Here is a 16,673-nt window from a genome sequence, read left to right on the forward strand (position 1 = left end):
CCAGTGACCTCAGCTTTTATACAGCAGGTAAGCAAGTAGAGGGACTATAAGGCATTTAGAGCAAAGAATGGTAAGTGCAAACATTTAAAATGACCACCAAAACACTAAGCTAGATGGAAGAGGGAAAAGAGAATATGGTGTTCAGAAAGAGAGCCCAAGGAAAATATATTAAAAATCAGGCATCACCAGGAGTCTGAAAGCCTTTTGCTTTTTCTTCTGATGCTGCTTACAAACACAAACTTCAAAATACAGTAAAACCCAGGACAGCCAGAACTCTGTAAGGCAGAAACTGTCAGAGAAGTCCAAAACCCAGTGTTGCTGAGTCGATTCCGACTCATAGCGACCCTATAGGACATGAAGGAAAACTCAAATTATTTTCTGCTAACAGAGAGTTATAGAAAAGTAAGACTATACCCTGACAAGGGCAGAAAGCTTGCGAGACTCGGAAAACCAAGTTAGTCCCAGTGAGTTCTGACCCTCACAGGTTTCCCTGTATAATTATTATACTTCATTCAAGCAGAGTAACAGTAGTTATTTTTAGTACCCAATGGGATGAATATTCAGGTCCTTAACTTGGGGGATGTGGATATGAGTCTAGAAAACAAGTTAATGAATAAGTTAATGCTCTATGAAGGCAAAAGGGACCAGAACCAAGGACACTGAGATTAACAATTTAAATAGCCAAAGAAACTAATAGTTCCTAATGCCAAATAGGCATTACGATGCCAAAAGTCATCCTGTACAGACTATTAAGATCTGAAAAAGGAGGTAAGGCCTCCATTAATCTAATGTAAGAGACTATTTTAATAGTAAAAAACATGAGAAGGGTTACATATGTATCAAATTAACCAGTTACAGTTCAAATATTCCCTGAATAGAGAACTTGAAAAATAGTCTTCTACATTCAGATTCACATTTGTAGCTTATTTGCGTTGGGCAAATAAGATGAAAATGTTAGGATCTAGCCCATAAGATGATGGGTTCGGCAGACAGGTCACACAGACAAGCAACTATAATACAATGTATAAGAGAACAGAAAAAGAAAGTGAAGTTTAAAGGATGAGTTTTGTCAAGCAAATTAGTCATTCTCAACAGGGAAACCACATGAGGGAGCATGGCTGATCCCAGGTGTGCAAAAATGTTTACAGTTGGGGTAGTAGAGGGAAGCAAGGATCAAAGAGACCAAGGATCTTAAACGGTCTTGTATACCATGCTAATTAAATCCTTAGCCATTAAGTCAAAGGTCTCAAACACAAGTGTCATCACGGGCCACAAGGCAAAGTAAATGATCAAAACAGCTGGAAATATGTCTTTCCTATTAATTTTATAATCAAAACAACAAGGGAAGAGCAATGACAAACAGTAACTGACAAAGCCTCAGTGTCAGGAAGCCAGTAAGTGGTAAGGCACATGCCTCATCTAAATATCAATGGGTACCATAGAGAGATGTAAGCCCATGTTAAGAGATCTTCAGATTTTTCAAGAGAAGCCAAGAATCTAAATGCTTATGGGAAATCGCAATTTTTAAATGCTGGCAACTAATTCAAAAAAATGTTTTCAAAGTTATATAGGCCGATATTGTGCAAATACCGGCCATCAGTTTGCAACTCCTGTTTCAGTGTAGGTAATGGAGAGGTCAGTGAATAACTTTAAACAGAAGAGTAATACAATTACACTTGTATACAGAAAGGCTGCTCTGGAAGTAGTTAAGAGAAATTGGAGATGCGGTGACCTATTAGGAAATTGTTTCAAGTGCTCAGAAGATTAAAGATGCTTACGTGGGAAAGCAGATTTCTAGATATATGTTGCCCAACCGGATTTGGCAGAAGGGAAGGAATTAATTCACTGGGGTACTGATCTGAGGGGTTGTTCATTCAAATTCACTTTTGGGATGGCTTTGTTCAACTACTTCACCTGTCTTGATATATAGTCTTCATCATCCAATAGATAATTGTGAGGAATACTAGTGAACACCCGCCCTGAAAGCACACTGCTAAGAAATAATGAGGACCTGCTTATATGTGTCTTTTCCACTGCTGCCTCAATACTGGAACAATGAAACAAGAAGGCCTCTTTGAGAGTGTGTTGAGCTTTTTTCTATTGCTTTAAGTGCCGTTAAAACATCTGTTTGCATTGCTTTTTTCAGGAAGGTACAAATGCTCAGAATGTGGTTAAAGAAGTAGTTAAGAATTTTTTTATTTTATTTTATTTTATTTTTTTTGCTGTATGCATGAACGGTCGGTAGCCCACCTGGAGCAAAAAAAAAAAAAAAACTATCAAAACAGGAAGTGCCTGGCATAGATTTCCTGTGTTACGCCAATACAGAGGAGAACAGGAAGTTCATCTGTATCTTGCAAAGTGACATGGATGGTGTATGTCGTCTGCCCCCATTTGGCTTAACAGAAACATTAGTGATCTCTGAATCATAACATAACCCAATGGTTACTTGGATGCTGGGTAGGTAGTGAGGAACCGGCTTGATTATCGACAAAAACCTGAAAACAACGCAAACGCCCACAGCTGCTAAATAAACAAACTGCGGTACATCCATGCAATGGAATACTATTCAGCACACAAAATGGAACACACAAATGATACAAGCAACACAAATGATTCTCAGAAGGATTATGCTAAATAAAAGCCAGGCACAAAAGGCTACATACTCTGTGATTCAATTTTATGACATTCTGGAAAAGACAAAACTATATAGAGGAGTCCCTGGATGGTGTAAACGGTTAAATGATTGGCAAGGTCGGTGATTAGAGGCATACCTACCCCAGAAGTGCCTCGGAAGAAAGGCCTGGTGACCTTAGCTTTGAAAACCCAATGGAATAAGCACAGTTCTACTCTGCACACACGGGGTCGCCAGGAGTAGGAATCACCTGCGGGCAACTGTTTTTTTTTTGGTACAGACAGAAACCTGATCAGTGGTTGCCAGAAGGTAGGAATGGGGTACCTAGCTGACAATGTAGCAACTGGAGGGAACTTTCTGAGGTGATGAAAATGTTCTCTATCTTGATTGTGGTGGCGGATACACAACCTTATATACCTCATACACCTCATAGAGGAGTACAACTAAACAATGTGAATTTAATTTATTTAAATTACGCCTCAAGGAACCTGAGCAAAAAAAAAAAAAAAAAAACCCTTCCCTTTGCGCGTTCCCAACCGAGACGCTGAAACGGGCCCCTAGGGCGCCTCATAAAGCCCAAGGGTGTCGGCGCTCGACCTGGCGCCAGGGCGGGCGCCGCAGCGCCTGGAACACGGGATGGAACCGGGGGCGAGCGGGAAGGGTGCTTTCGGCGGGAATGGAAGCCGAGGCTGCGTCCACACAGCCAGGCTTGGACGAACGCCCTCCCAGAGGAGCAACAGAGAGATGCAGTAAAGACGGCGCTTCAGCAGCCGGAACCGCCATAACTTCCCTGCTTTGGCTCCAACACTTCCGGGGACTTCTTACCGATGTTCCCTTCGATGGAGATTTTCTTGATGTGGGTCCCCTCAGAGCTGGTTGCAGGCGATGGACAGCTTCTCTTGGGCGGGGTAGCCATTCTGTCGTCTTGTTGCGGCCCCGAGCGCGGTAGGCAGGGAGGCCTGGGCGGTAGCGGCAGGTGCGTGCCCCGGGGCTCGCGCTGCCTCCGGACTTAGGCCGATTTACCGCCTGCAGCCAAAATGCTCACTGGCTCCCTGGCCCGCGGACCTCGGGGTTTGATTTTGGCGCGCGGAGACAGCTGCCCACGGGGAGGGGCCTGCGGGGCGGACACCCGCCCAGCGGAGAAGCCACGCCCTCCCCTCCGCAGAACGAGGGATGCCTCCTTCGGCCCCTTACCCTTCACCTCCTCCAGCGCGGGCCCCAGCGTGCGCGTCCCCGTACGTCGAGTCACAAGAGAGTCGGGAGGGGCCGCACGCGCGGCGGCACGCCTCTTCCTGGGTCGCAGGAAGGCGCCGAAGGGCGGGCGTGTTGTGGGCTGGGTTTCGGAGAATGGCGTCGCCAGTGCGGCTTGATCAGGATGGTCTGGGCAGAATTGTTTGGACTTCACATTTTTTAACTCGCCAGAGAGGCACCGTTTGGTAGAAAATTAAATAGATGACCCCACTTTGGGAGTCTGGAGGAACACTATCAGGCACAGTGCCGCTGGGCAGCTCGAACCTCCGGAAATGTGTTATGCTCTTACAGCGCTTTTCGGGAATTAACTAGCAATACGGTGACGAAGATCCCATTGGCCCACATTTTACCAGTGAGGAAACAGGCCCTAAGAGGCTACTTGTTCAAAATCTCAAGGTCAGTAAGTGGAACTCGGAAGAGAATTTAGGTAGTAAGACGCCATCTCCAAGAAGCCTTTCCTGATCTTCTCCATTTGATTTGGATGCGTGTCTGCTGTGTAGAAGTTAACACACCAAGTAAGATTCTGTTCACCATGACTATGACTTAATGAACTTTGTATGCCCAGCCCCTGACAACACATAGTTCACAAATGCTGAATTTGAGTGCCTAGTAGCTTGCCATGTACTATGCTAGAAGACTCATCCAAAAAACAAAAACCAAACCTGTTTCCCTGGGGTCATTTCCAACTCTTAGCGACCCGTAAGAGTTGAACTGCCCCATAGGGTTTCCAAGGCTGTAATCTTTATGGAAGCAAACTAACACATCTTTCTCCCACAGAGCTGTTGGTGAGTTCCAACTGTCGATCTTTCAGTTAGCAGGTGTGTGCTTAACCACTGTCCCACCAGGGCTTCTTTTTGGTTTAATACAGATGGTTTTTATGTAGAGCATCACCCTTGCAGAAAATATCCTTTATTTTGTGTGTCACTCTGCTATCTTGTTGAAAGGTGATATCAGGGATTGGTTCTAGGTTTAGAGTGTCTCAGGGCGATAGTCTCCAGGGATTCGCTACTGTTCTAGTTTCTCTGGCTTTTTTTTCTTAAGAATTTGAGTTCTGCTCCACGTTTTTCTCTCGTTCTGTCCACAACCATCTATTGTGACCCTGGTCAGAATGGTCAGTGGTGACAGCCAACCACCACCTAGTTTTTCTGGTCTCAAGTAGATGAGGTTGTGACTCCTGTAGACATACTTCTTTTCTGAGCTTTTGGTTACCTTCTTATTGTTTTGCTCCTGCCTGGTTTTTTTTTGTAGAGACCCGTAGTTGTGTCTTAGATGGCCACTCACAAGCTTTTAAGACACCAGACTCTACTCTCTTCACTAGGATGCAGATCAAGATTTTTTGTGAACTGTTACGCCAGTTGACTGAGTTGTCCCATGAGACTATGGTCCTGAGCTTTCAAACCCAGAAAACCAATCTTGGAAGGTGTTTGGTTATGTTTGAGAAGTATTCATATTTGTGTCTTCAGTGAATATGTGTGCCTGCACCCACATTATTGTATTTATACGTACCTATAGATCCTAATAACTCTGGGGCAGTTCAAGTCTGTCCTGTAGGGTCACTATGAGTCGAAATAGACTCAACGGCAACGGGTTTGGTTTTTTTTTTTTTTTTTGGTATGGATACTTCTATCTTTTCTCACCGCAGCACTGGGTTTTTGTACCCACCCATGTACCAGTATGCCTATACCCAGCCATATGTGCTTAAGCACTGGTTTTTACTTTGCTTGTGCTGTGCCCATGGTTGTGCTTTGCTGACTACATGCACCTTCAGTGCCACTTTTCCCATCACCAAAAATAACAACTCTCTACCATCTAAAGCATATTTTCCCCTCTCCCTTCCTCTCCCTGGTGACCACAAATGAACATTGGTCTCTCTGTATATATCCTTGTCATCTTATAAAAGAGAGATTATATGATATTTGTCCTTTTATGCTTGACTTATTTCACTTAGCATTATGCTGTCAAGGTACAGCCATGTTATAAAAATGTTTTTTCACAAATTTATGTGCCATCCTTGTTCAGGGGCCATGCTAATCTTCTCTGTATCATTACAATCTTAGTATATGTGCTGCCGAAGCAAGCACATGGTCTTTTTTTTTTTTAGCCCTAAATCATGTCACTACTACTGTTTTTCCTTAAAACACCTCCACTGCCTTCCCATTTACACTTAAAATGATAATCTAAATCCCTTGCTTTAGGCTTTAAAGTCTTAGCTAGTGTGGTTCTGCTAGCTTTTCTAATTTCTTCTCATACTACTGTTGCCATCATTCATGACGCCATAGCCACAGTTAACCTTTTTCCCCCCTACTCCTGAAAAAGTTGCTTTTGCAGTAGTTGTATATGCTCTTCACTTTTCCCTATATCTACAAATGGATTGCTTCTTGTCTTTCTGGCACTGGGGACACTTCTCTGACTACCCAATCTAATGTAGTGCCTTATATCATATCACTGTTATCACCACCCAGTAGTTTCTTATTGGCTTTATTTTTTTTTTCTTCTACGTCCTCTTTGTTATCCTCCTCTTCCCCCATGAGAATAGGGACCATGTCTTTCTTGTTCAGTCCTGGGTCCCAGGGCTTAGAAAAGTGTCTGGCACATAGTAGGTGGCCAGAATATGCTAGCTAAATGAACAAATGCGAGAGTGAATGAATTGATGAAATAAACTAACTTCCTGAAGTGGTAAAGAGCATTAATTGGAGGCTACTTATTTTAATAGTAAGGATTTTTCTTTAATATTTTAAAAATTGAGGTTTAATTCACATACCATAAAATTCACTCTTTTAAAGTAATACAATTTAGTGGATTTTAGTACATTTACAAAGTTGTGTAACTGTCACCACTGCTAATCCAAAACATTTTCATTACCCCAAAAAGAAATTCCATACCCATTAGTAGTCACTGTCCCCTGCCCCCCACCCCCAGCCCCTGGCAACCACTAATCTACTTTCTATCTATGGATTTGCCTATTCTGGGCATTTCATATAATGGAATCATAACAATATGTGGCCTTTTGTGTTTAGATTCTTTCATTTACCATGATTATTTCAAGGTGCATGCAAGTTATAGCATATATCAGTACTCATTTCTTTTTTTAAGATATACTTTACAAGCATAAAATTAATTTTAATGTATACAATTCAAGGTTTTTTTTTTAGGATATTCACAAAGTTATACAGCTGGGATAGAACATTTTCATCACCCCAAAAGAAACCCTGTACCTATTAGCTGTCAGTCCCCCTTCCTCCCTCTCCTCAGTCCCTGGCAATCAGTAATTTACTTTCCATCTTTATGGATTTGCCCATTCTGGACATTTCATATAAATGGAATTGTATAATATATGGCCTTTTGTGTCTGCCTTCTTTCGCTTAGCATAAGGTTTTCAAGGTTCATCCTTTTTATGACTGAATAATATTTATTCTATTGTATGGACATGTGAAAACCAAACCAATCCTGTTGCTGTCAATTCCAACTCATAGCGACCCTATAGGATAGAGTGGAACTGCCGCTTAGGGTTTGCAAGCAGCAGCTGGTGGATTCAAACCACTGACCTTTTGGTTAGCAGCCTGAGGCCTTAACCACTGCACCACCAAGACTCCAAACAAAGCCGTTCCTGCCAGGTTATTTATCCATTCATCAGTTGATGGGCATTTGGGTTGTTTTCCCCTTTTAGGCTGTTTTAAGTAATGCTTGTGAACATTCATGTATACTATTTTGTGTACACGTTTTCAGTTCTATTGGGCATATTCCTAGGAGTGGGAATTGCTGGGTCATACATGGTAATTGTAAAAACAGTTTGGGGGCAGTGTCTGACCTCCTTTCACTTCATAATGGGGAAGGAGAATCAAGATCAACAGCCCAATGTTGATTGCTGTGAGGCAGAGGCCAGACAAGCCTCCTCTCTCCGCCATCTTTACCAATTTTGAATCAACTTGACGGTAACGGATTTGGTTTGGTTTTGTTCCCTCCCACAGCACTCTATACTTCTCTGCTGTATTTGATAATTCATTGCAATGGCCACAGAGAACTCAAAAACCATACTTATGATTATGGGGTTTATTACGGAAGCAACAGGTACAATTCAGGCTCAAGAACACTCAGGACAGTTCTTCCATCAGGACAGCCTCTTCTTAGCTTTGCTGGCGGGCACGCCTCTCCTTGGCCCTACGCCTGTGCCCAAAGGCACTCACCTTTCCTTTCTGTGGGCCGGGAAGCCTTCTGCACCTCTCCTGCTGGGTCTCTCCTGCCACTGCTTCTCAGGTCTTTGGGGTTACAGCTCTCTCCCTTTCACTCCCTCCCCCCCTTCTCAGTGCAGGGATCCCAGGTCCAAAGGAGTGCCAGCTCCTGGCTGTTCTTGGTGGTGGTGGGCTCCTCCTTCTGCTCTGGAATGGGCTGTCTTTTAAGGCAAAACTGACCAATCCCCTTGGTGAGCCACAGTTACCTTTTTTGCACATCCCTGCCCAGTCACCTGGGTGGGAGTTACAAGACCATGGTGAGAAAAGCCATACTAAATAATTCATCACATCGCAGTAATAGTATGTTTAACTTTTTGTGAAACCTCCAAACTGTCTTCCACAGTGAATGCATCATTTTACATTCTTACCAGCAGTGTATGAGGGTTCCAGTTTCTCCACATCCTCGTCAATGCTCGTCATTTTCCACTTTTTTGTTTTAGCCATTCAATCAAAGTGGGTGGGAAGTGGTATCTCACTGAGGTTTTGATTTGCAGTTTCCTAATAACTAATGATGTTGAGCATCTTTGAATTGCTTATTGGTCATTTGTAATATCTTTTTTTGAGAAATGTCTATTTAAATCCTTGCCTATTTTTAATTGTCTTTATAGTTGTTTATATATTCTGCATATTAGACCCTTATCAAATACATGATTTGCAGATATTTTCTTCTATAGGTTGCCTTGTCATCTTCTTAAGTGTTCTTTGATGCACAAAAGTTTTTAATTTTGATGAAGTTCAATTTTTTTTGTTGCTCATGCTTTTGTTGTAGTATCTTAAATCATTGCCTAACTCAGATCCTGAAGATTTATGCCTATGTTTTCTTCTTTAAGAGTTTTATACTTTTAGCTCTTACATTTAAATCTTTGATCCATTTTGAGCTATTTTTTGTATATGGTGTGAAGTGGGGATCCAGTATCATTCTTTTGCATGTGGACAGCCAGTTGCCCCAGCATCATTTGTTGTTTAAGCATTAAAGGAATAATTATTTAAAACCTTTATGTTGGTAAAATGCCTCATTCCAGACAACGTTATATAGTGAGGAATTAACAGTTTAAATTTAGTACAACAGAAGTAAATGAGCCTATCAAAATACAAAGTTAATTTTACTGCATGTGTATATATGTAATTCTTTACACACAGTAGATGCTTTGTAAATATAGTATTTGCAGAATAACAAGGTGTTTTTAAAGCATGCAGACACAATCCACAGCAGCGTGTTTCTACTCCTAGTCTTGTCCTCAAATACCAACTATTGACATTGAGTAACTATGGGCTACTACTATCGATATAATCTGAAGGTCCAAACACAAATGCCTGTACACATACTTTTAAATACTACTCTGAGAATACTCTAAAATACACATTTCCTTTTAAAGATTTGGTATCAGCTTGTAATCTCCAACACTGCTTATTGATACTCTTTAATGGTCTATATTCAAGACAAAATATTAGATACCTTAGCTTGATAGAAAGGTCAAGAAAGGTCAACAATATTAATTCATTATTTTGCTAACTGTTCTCATGATATTAGTATGTATTTAAAAAGCAAACACTGGTAACAACAAAAAAACCCACTGGCTTCAAAGTCAGGCACACTTGGGCTTAAATCCTAGTCCAAATCAGTTATTTGTTCAATCTCTGAGCTATAGTTTTCTAGTGTATAAAACAGTGGGATACTAACTTCCAAGATTGTTGTTAACACTACAGGAAAAAAATGCCTAGTGCATTTTAAATGCTCAACATATTCCATATACCTTCCATGCTTCTCTAGGAATGTGTTCAGTGTAGGCATTCTATAGCAAAAATAAACAGTAATACAAAGTCGGTTTGTGGCCAAACATAACTATTTATTATTTTTTTCTTATAAACATCATTCAGTTTCTTCTTTAAAAACAAAAACCTAGACTTTAAATATTTCCCATCCCATCACATACAAGTCTGTATACATTATTTACATTTCTCAAATAAAACATATTACAGATTTTTGACATTCAGTATCCCCTCTAAAAGTGAAATGGTTAAACTTTAATCCATAATACCTACAATTTGAGAAATCTTGGCACAGTTAGCTTACAGTAGAGCGTCCCATGTTGTAGTTCGTATTTTAGACTGTTTTTCCCCCTTCCAGCTACTTTAACATAAAGAGAAACTGTCTCCATGAGAGCAGGATCCCCATCTTCCCGCATTCTTTTCAACACTTGCACAGTATGAATGCTGCCCTTACGCCTTAGTCATGGCACTGGCAATATTCTTCTGTTTTTGTCCTCTGAAATCACTCCTATTCAGCCTTTCTAAGTGTCATCATATTTATTGTATTCTCTCTCAACCTAGATTTGTGACATTGCTCCTAGTGGTAATTTTAAGTAACAGCTAAAATATATAGGAAAAGTTGAAACAGAAGAGTGTTCCCTACAAGACTAGTGCCCTCACCACCCTAGTTAGGCATGTACAAAAATAACAAATACAATTTAGTGGCTGCAAAAATTATTTCCCCTAAAAATAGTCACTTCTGAAGAATATGAGAAGTGCTCTTAAAATGAAAATGCACTATTTTACAACCTGCACAATTAAGAATTTCAGAAACCATAAAAATGAAAAAGTGTGAGAACCTGTAAGAAACACCTACCAGTAAGAGTTTATCATTAAAAATATATGAAAGATAAATATTAACAAAAATTATCACTAACAGCTTCAGTGACCCAATTTTTAAAAAGCAGTGTCAAAACAAGCCAAAAATGCTTTTGTAGGCTGCATCTTCCGAATGAAACTTATGTACTGCCAGTACTTCAGAATCACTGACATTGAAGACTGGCATGATCAACCTATTTTGTTTTCACAGGGGAGGAGGGAAGGAATGGGCAGATATGGAAAGTCAACAGCCGAAAAGAAAGCAATTTACCTCCAGGGAGGAGGTGATAGGTAAAGAACAGCTGGAAAGGTCAGTGACTTTACTCTTTGAGAACTGTAGTCCACTGTTTTCTATTATATAGTACTATATGGAGAAAAAGAAACTTGCATCACACTTGTAAAACTGAGGGTACTCAAAATTTTAATCTGTATTTTTTCTTTTGTCAAAGTTTAAGTATCAGTACAGCTACAGCTACCAGTGACAGACATGGAGCAGTTTTATACAGTAAAACCTATGAAAGCTGTAACCTGTGTAATGTAGAAAACTGTCAGAGAAGGAAAACTCAAGTATTTTCCACTAAAGTGATAGAAAAGCAGTAAGACTGCACCCTGTCAAAGGTGAAAACTTGCAAGACTTGGTTGGATAAACGAGGCCATCCTGTCTAGTTCCAGCTCTCACAGGTGTCACTCTGTCTCTCTTTTCAGCTATTACAGTAGACCCTCACTTGTTCAACTTTGAGTTTTCACACCCTTCTGATCCATCTCCCACAAGGCTGCTAGAATGGCTTTTCTAAAATTCAAATCTGTGGCATCACACTTAAGATTAAAATCTTTACTGACTCCTTCTCTGTAATTAGCTTAATTAGGAAAGCCGTAAAAAATTCAGATCATCTGCAGTCAGAATTTTTGTTACATCTAAAACTTTTCCATTAAAGCTTGAGATAGCTTTACATCTAAACATTTACCATAACTGGGTTTTTTTTATATAATTAAATTGCTGAACAACAGTGATTCCTATGGTAAATTTTAACATTATGACAGAACTCCGATATTTAAATTATTTTAGGCATGGTCCTAAAAGTATAGATCTAGAACAGTGTTTCTAAGAGTTGATATATTCTTAATATCCAAGTTAAGTTTCAAAATAAGATTAAGCTTCCTACGCAGTCACATTTTCAAATTACAAATATACTTCTGGTCCCACATCTTTTCAAAAGACATTCAAAAATTTAAAGCTAATGAATGATATATGAAATGGATATACAGCTCTACATATTTTATCTGTGATATGTAGGCTTAAAATTCCACATAATATATAAAATGTATTCAAGTTTTTTTGTACAAGATCTCCAGTCTTTTATTAAAGTCTAATGGTTCATTTGAACAAAAAGATCTTTAAAAGCAACCACGGGAAATGAGGGCGGTAAAGGATGTTGTTTCTTTAAACTACTATCTTAAATATTGGATCTTCATTTTTCCAATCTGTCCCCTCAGTCGAAACTCTAATACTCAAGAGAGAATTCAAAAGTTTTTAGCCAAAGGAATAAAAATAGAAAAGTTCTAGAGAAAGACCTTGATTTTTTAAAATTATATTCAACTGTAAGGTAATACTGCTTTTTTTTTTTTTTGAAGTGTAACCTATACATCCAAATATTATCCACTTTAAGGTAGGAACAGGAAACTATTCCCTTATTCAGTGATGCTACCAATGCTCAAAACACTCTCTTTTGCAATTTCAGAGCCTGTGGAACATTCTATTGAACTGTCCTAATGGCTTAGTTTTTATAACACAGCCAAGTCATTAGAGCTGACCTAGTGGATAGGTCATCTTAATCGGGCAAAAAAAATTTGGTGTTTAACTAAAATGATAAAACTGACTTTCTTGCATAGTCATCAGTCGACTCTAAAAGCATTTTACTTCTGCCCCAGAGCAGAAATAAGCAGTGCCCCCAAGGGAACAAATGTGAAGATCAACTCTCATTTGGATATTTAAGGTATGATGTATTTATTTTAAAAGAAAGTCTTAACAACTTGATAATTGTATCTCAGATATTCTATCATTCAGTGGTTATCATAACCTCTCTCAGAGAGGGAACAGACAAAGGTATAAAAGAAGTCTGTCATTTTGCTATTTTCCCTTAAGGAAAATGCTAATAGTTGATAAAATGGAGTCTGATGATTATGTAAAATATAAATATCCACATCATTTCTATTTCTTGAATATAAGAAATTGTAGTACTTTTCTGATAAGCCAGGCAGCAACTCAGTCTGAGATACTCAATCCATCTTCTACGTAATCCATTTTATGCTGACCATTTAGAATTTACAAATGACAGAGGGAAGGTAGTTAAGAGAGCCATCTATTTGCATTTAAGGTAAACTGACCTTCAAGACCTCTACCGGCTAACACATTTTTTTTTTTAATGCCTTGGGGAACAGAATGATCAAGTCGGCAAATGAAAGCCAGTAGCACCATCTACTGCTAACTAAAAGATTTTCACTCTTCCTGTTTTTAATTTCTCTACACTGCCGGTACTCCATCATTTAAAGTTAGTTCCCGAAGCTTGCTTCCTATCAACATTTAACCAAAGCATTGTGAGTGACGGTAATTTTGTGCTAACTTACTACTTTATTTTTTATAGGATGCTTTTATCAAAGGATGAAAAAAACGACTTCTACTTTATATCCTCTGTATAAAGAAAAGGGGAGAAATAATTATCTTGGCTACTTAAATAAGGAGATCTGAAGAGAATCCAATAGACATTTATAAGCAAGCTCTGCTGCAAAACAAAGCTTTGATCTTTATTTTATACAGGGCATCTTAGTATTTCCCACGGGAGACATCCAGACCAAAGCAACTGATTGTTTTTTCTCATATGGTCTCAGTGTTTGCCTTCATGGAGCCATGTAACACCATGTACAATGCCAGGCCCCTCCCTGCTGAGAATGTCTATACTCTGTTACCATATACACACACATATCTCCTTAACTCCCAATAGCTCTGATGAAAGGAATACTCAGAGGCAGGCACCTGAGATTCTAGCACGGTGAAAACAAACACCTGTCTACATACAGTGGGAAAGTAAGACCTACTTCTAAATATTTATTTACAGAAACATTTTTCCATTTTTACAGTGTACTATTGTATAAGCCTTACAAGAGCAAGAACAGTTTCTTTCACTGTTCTGTCTATACTTGGCTATTGCAACCCCTATGTTACTAGGTTAATATGAAGTCAAATGCAATATGGAAGACAATCTGAGTATTCATGTGTTTTATTTTCCTATATAAATAGGACCCAAAATCACTTGACTCCAAATTTGTTTCTTAATCAACCTGGAGTGGTTGATACCACCTATATGGATACTAAGAGATCTGTTCTAAAGAAATCAGCTAGCTCTCTCTGCAATTTATAAATAAGCATTACTAATATGTCTGCCTTTGTCAGGGTTCCCCTGTTACTTTTTACTGGTGGTACTTAATGTTGTATTGCTAGAAATGAAATGGAGAAAAAGGCAGTTCCTAGTGATCATAATTGTAATGGCATTAAATCATATCATTGCTACACAATTTTATAGCACACATTTCTATTCTACAAAGAAAAAGGTGAATATTTCTAATTGAAGGAAGCAGATTTATCAGAAATGACAATTAAAACTGAAGTGAAAATGTTAATATTTTGAAAACTAAATTTCTGGACTTGTTACTGGGGAGATAATTCACTACAAAGTCATGGCAAATAAAATTTAAAAGTTAATAAATACTGAATTAGCTTATCATTGTTTGATATCACTGCAAAGAAAAAAGACTTCCTTTCCCAATGAAACGATCAGAAGTCAAAATGCTTCAAATCAGCTCTATAGTAAACAAACTATGTAGTGCATCATTTTAAAATGATAGGCAAACACCAGCTCCATTCACTGAATGGATATGCTGAAAAGTGATCGATGTCCCCAAACTGTCCTTAAATTCCATTTTTAATGGTTAGGCTGGGTAGCCCAAAAGGTTGAGGACTCAATTAGTAGCCCAAAGTTTGGTGGTTCGAACCAGGCCTGGAAGACAGGCCTGGAGAACAGGCCTGGTGATCTGCTTCCAAAAGGTCACAGCCTTAAAAACCCTATGGAGCAGTTATACTATGCACACATGGGGTCACTGTGAGTTGGAATCACAACTCAACAAGTAACAACAACAACCTAAAAATTAATAATTTATTTTTAACTTCTCATGGAAGTTGATTCCTAAAAGGAAGACTTTTAAGACTTTGTTTATAAGTAATTGATTAAAATCTTCATGCCATTCTATTCAAGGGTTTTAAGACAGGACGTTCGTGAACGTGACTCCCCATATTCAATCCTACCCTTTATCCCCTCCCCATACAAACTAATTGTCCCAACCAAACACATGCTCCTATTCTCTCCTCTTTAGAGTAGAAGGGGATTCTTTAGACTTATGGCTCATTTGGCAATTGCTAAGAAACCTCACAGTTCAGCATCCCCTCCGAAGATGGCAATCCTATATATAACCTGAATTTTTTACACCTACAGTGCAGTTAATGTGTAGAAAGGAGCTAAAATGCAGTACTGCATCCCAACATCCTCAAGTTTCAATATCACAGATATCAAGAGATGGAAAAATACCTGCTTGTAGAACTTTAAGCATTTGTAGAGGAGAATATATTACCATCACTATCAAAAATAATTAGGAAATATTACTTTTTTATGTTCTACATGCACACCTTTATAAATTGTGATTCTTCAATGTAAAAGCTGGAGATCACCAATTTAGGTTAACTATGGCTTATAGATACTTTAAAACATGCATCAGTAAGTGCCCTGGGTAGTAATTCTAATATTGTTTTCAGCCCTGTTCAGTTGTCTGTGCTTTGCACCTCAGAAGTGAGCCTGCCAAGGCACTTAAAAACATAAGTCTTTTTAGGACTTCATAAATTGGCCACAATTTACACAACACAGAACCCCATCCATCAGCAGTTCAACCACTAAGTACTTTCTGTCAACACACAATATTTAAAAAAAAAAAAAAAACTCAAGTAAACAAAACTAGTCAAAAAAGATACCACTAAGACAAAATTTATCCCTATCAATGGTTCTTGGCTGCCTCTAGCAATAGAATATGATTTCATTTATTCAGAATAAAGAAAAAGGAACCCAAACAAGACCTTCAAACCTAACACAAAAACAACCCAGATTAAAAGATCTATTCTACACAGCTCCATGTGAGAACAATTTGCACAGCTCTGCATCCTTTTATCTGTCCTTTGAGGTGAGTTTTTCAATCAGTTCTTGGAGTGGTGCAAGTTCTCTTCTATCAATAAGGTTGAATTCCTATGCAGGAAAAAAGTAGAAAAAATAGCAAAACGTATTATTTGCATAGCATTCCAAAGCAGACTTCTGTTAACATTTGGAAGACAATTAGCTTTTGAAGTAAATAAAAGTCGATTTGATTTTTTTTCCCCACTCACTTGCTCTGTGTCATTAAGCAAATCGCTTAACCACTCTTCATGCTGTCTTTTCATCTGTAACATTAGGATAAATCCACCTATCTTATGACATTATTGTGAGGACTAAATGTGATATTGTGTGCTTACCATCTCATATAATGCCTGGCAGAAAGTAAACACTCACTAGCAGTAGTCACTGCTGCTGCTGGTGCTGCTGCTGCCCCCACCACTAAGTTACTTTATAAGGAATAACCTGGGCATCATTTAAATATAGTCAGCCAAGTAGGGGCAAAAAAAAAAAAAAACAGGCAAACTTCAGCATTATATGAAGGGTAAAAGGCTATCAACTAATATATCTGAAATTTATGTAGCATGAAAATGACATGAATAATAGACTGCAATTCTCTAAGGTCCCTAGGTGGCACAAACAGTTTGCACTTGACTGCTAACCTAAAGGCTGATGGTTCAAACCCAT

General features: G+C 39.0%; 2 protein-coding genes and 1 non-coding gene across 4 annotated transcripts in view; all 3 read right to left on the reverse strand.

Annotated features, from left to right (window-relative positions):
- DCK (deoxycytidine kinase) overlaps nt 1–3,856 on the reverse strand; it is a 29,288-nt gene extending 25,432 nt beyond the window's left edge. The window contains exon 1 of the mRNA XM_049886072.1: nt 3,458–3,856. Coding sequence (XP_049742029.1) covers nt 3,458–3,548 — 91 coding nt within the window. The 5' untranslated portion in view covers nt 3,549–3,856. The remainder of the gene's footprint in view (nt 1–3,457) is intronic.
- A 2,003-nt stretch (nt 3,857–5,859) lies between these two features.
- Nucleotides 5,860–5,964, reverse strand: LOC126077604 (U6 spliceosomal RNA). Its single transcript, XR_007517780.1, has one exon. It is a non-coding gene; the product is annotated as a U6 spliceosomal RNA (small nuclear RNA).
- A 6,544-nt stretch (nt 5,965–12,508) lies between these two features.
- Nucleotides 12,509–16,673, reverse strand: part of MOB1B (MOB kinase activator 1B) — a 68,025-nt gene continuing 63,860 nt past the window's right edge. For both annotated transcript variants that reach the window (XM_049886073.1, XM_049886074.1), the window contains one exon: nt 12,509–16,082. In XM_049886073.1, the coding sequence (XP_049742030.1) occupies nt 16,005–16,082 (78 nt within the window). In that variant the 3' untranslated portion in view covers nt 12,509–16,004. The remainder of the gene's footprint in view (nt 16,083–16,673) is intronic.

The sequence above is a fragment of the Elephas maximus genome, chromosome 5, assembly GCF_024166365.1.
Source record: "Elephas maximus indicus isolate mEleMax1 chromosome 5, mEleMax1 primary haplotype, whole genome shotgun sequence".
NCBI lineage: Eukaryota > Metazoa > Chordata > Mammalia > Proboscidea > Elephantidae > Elephas > Elephas maximus.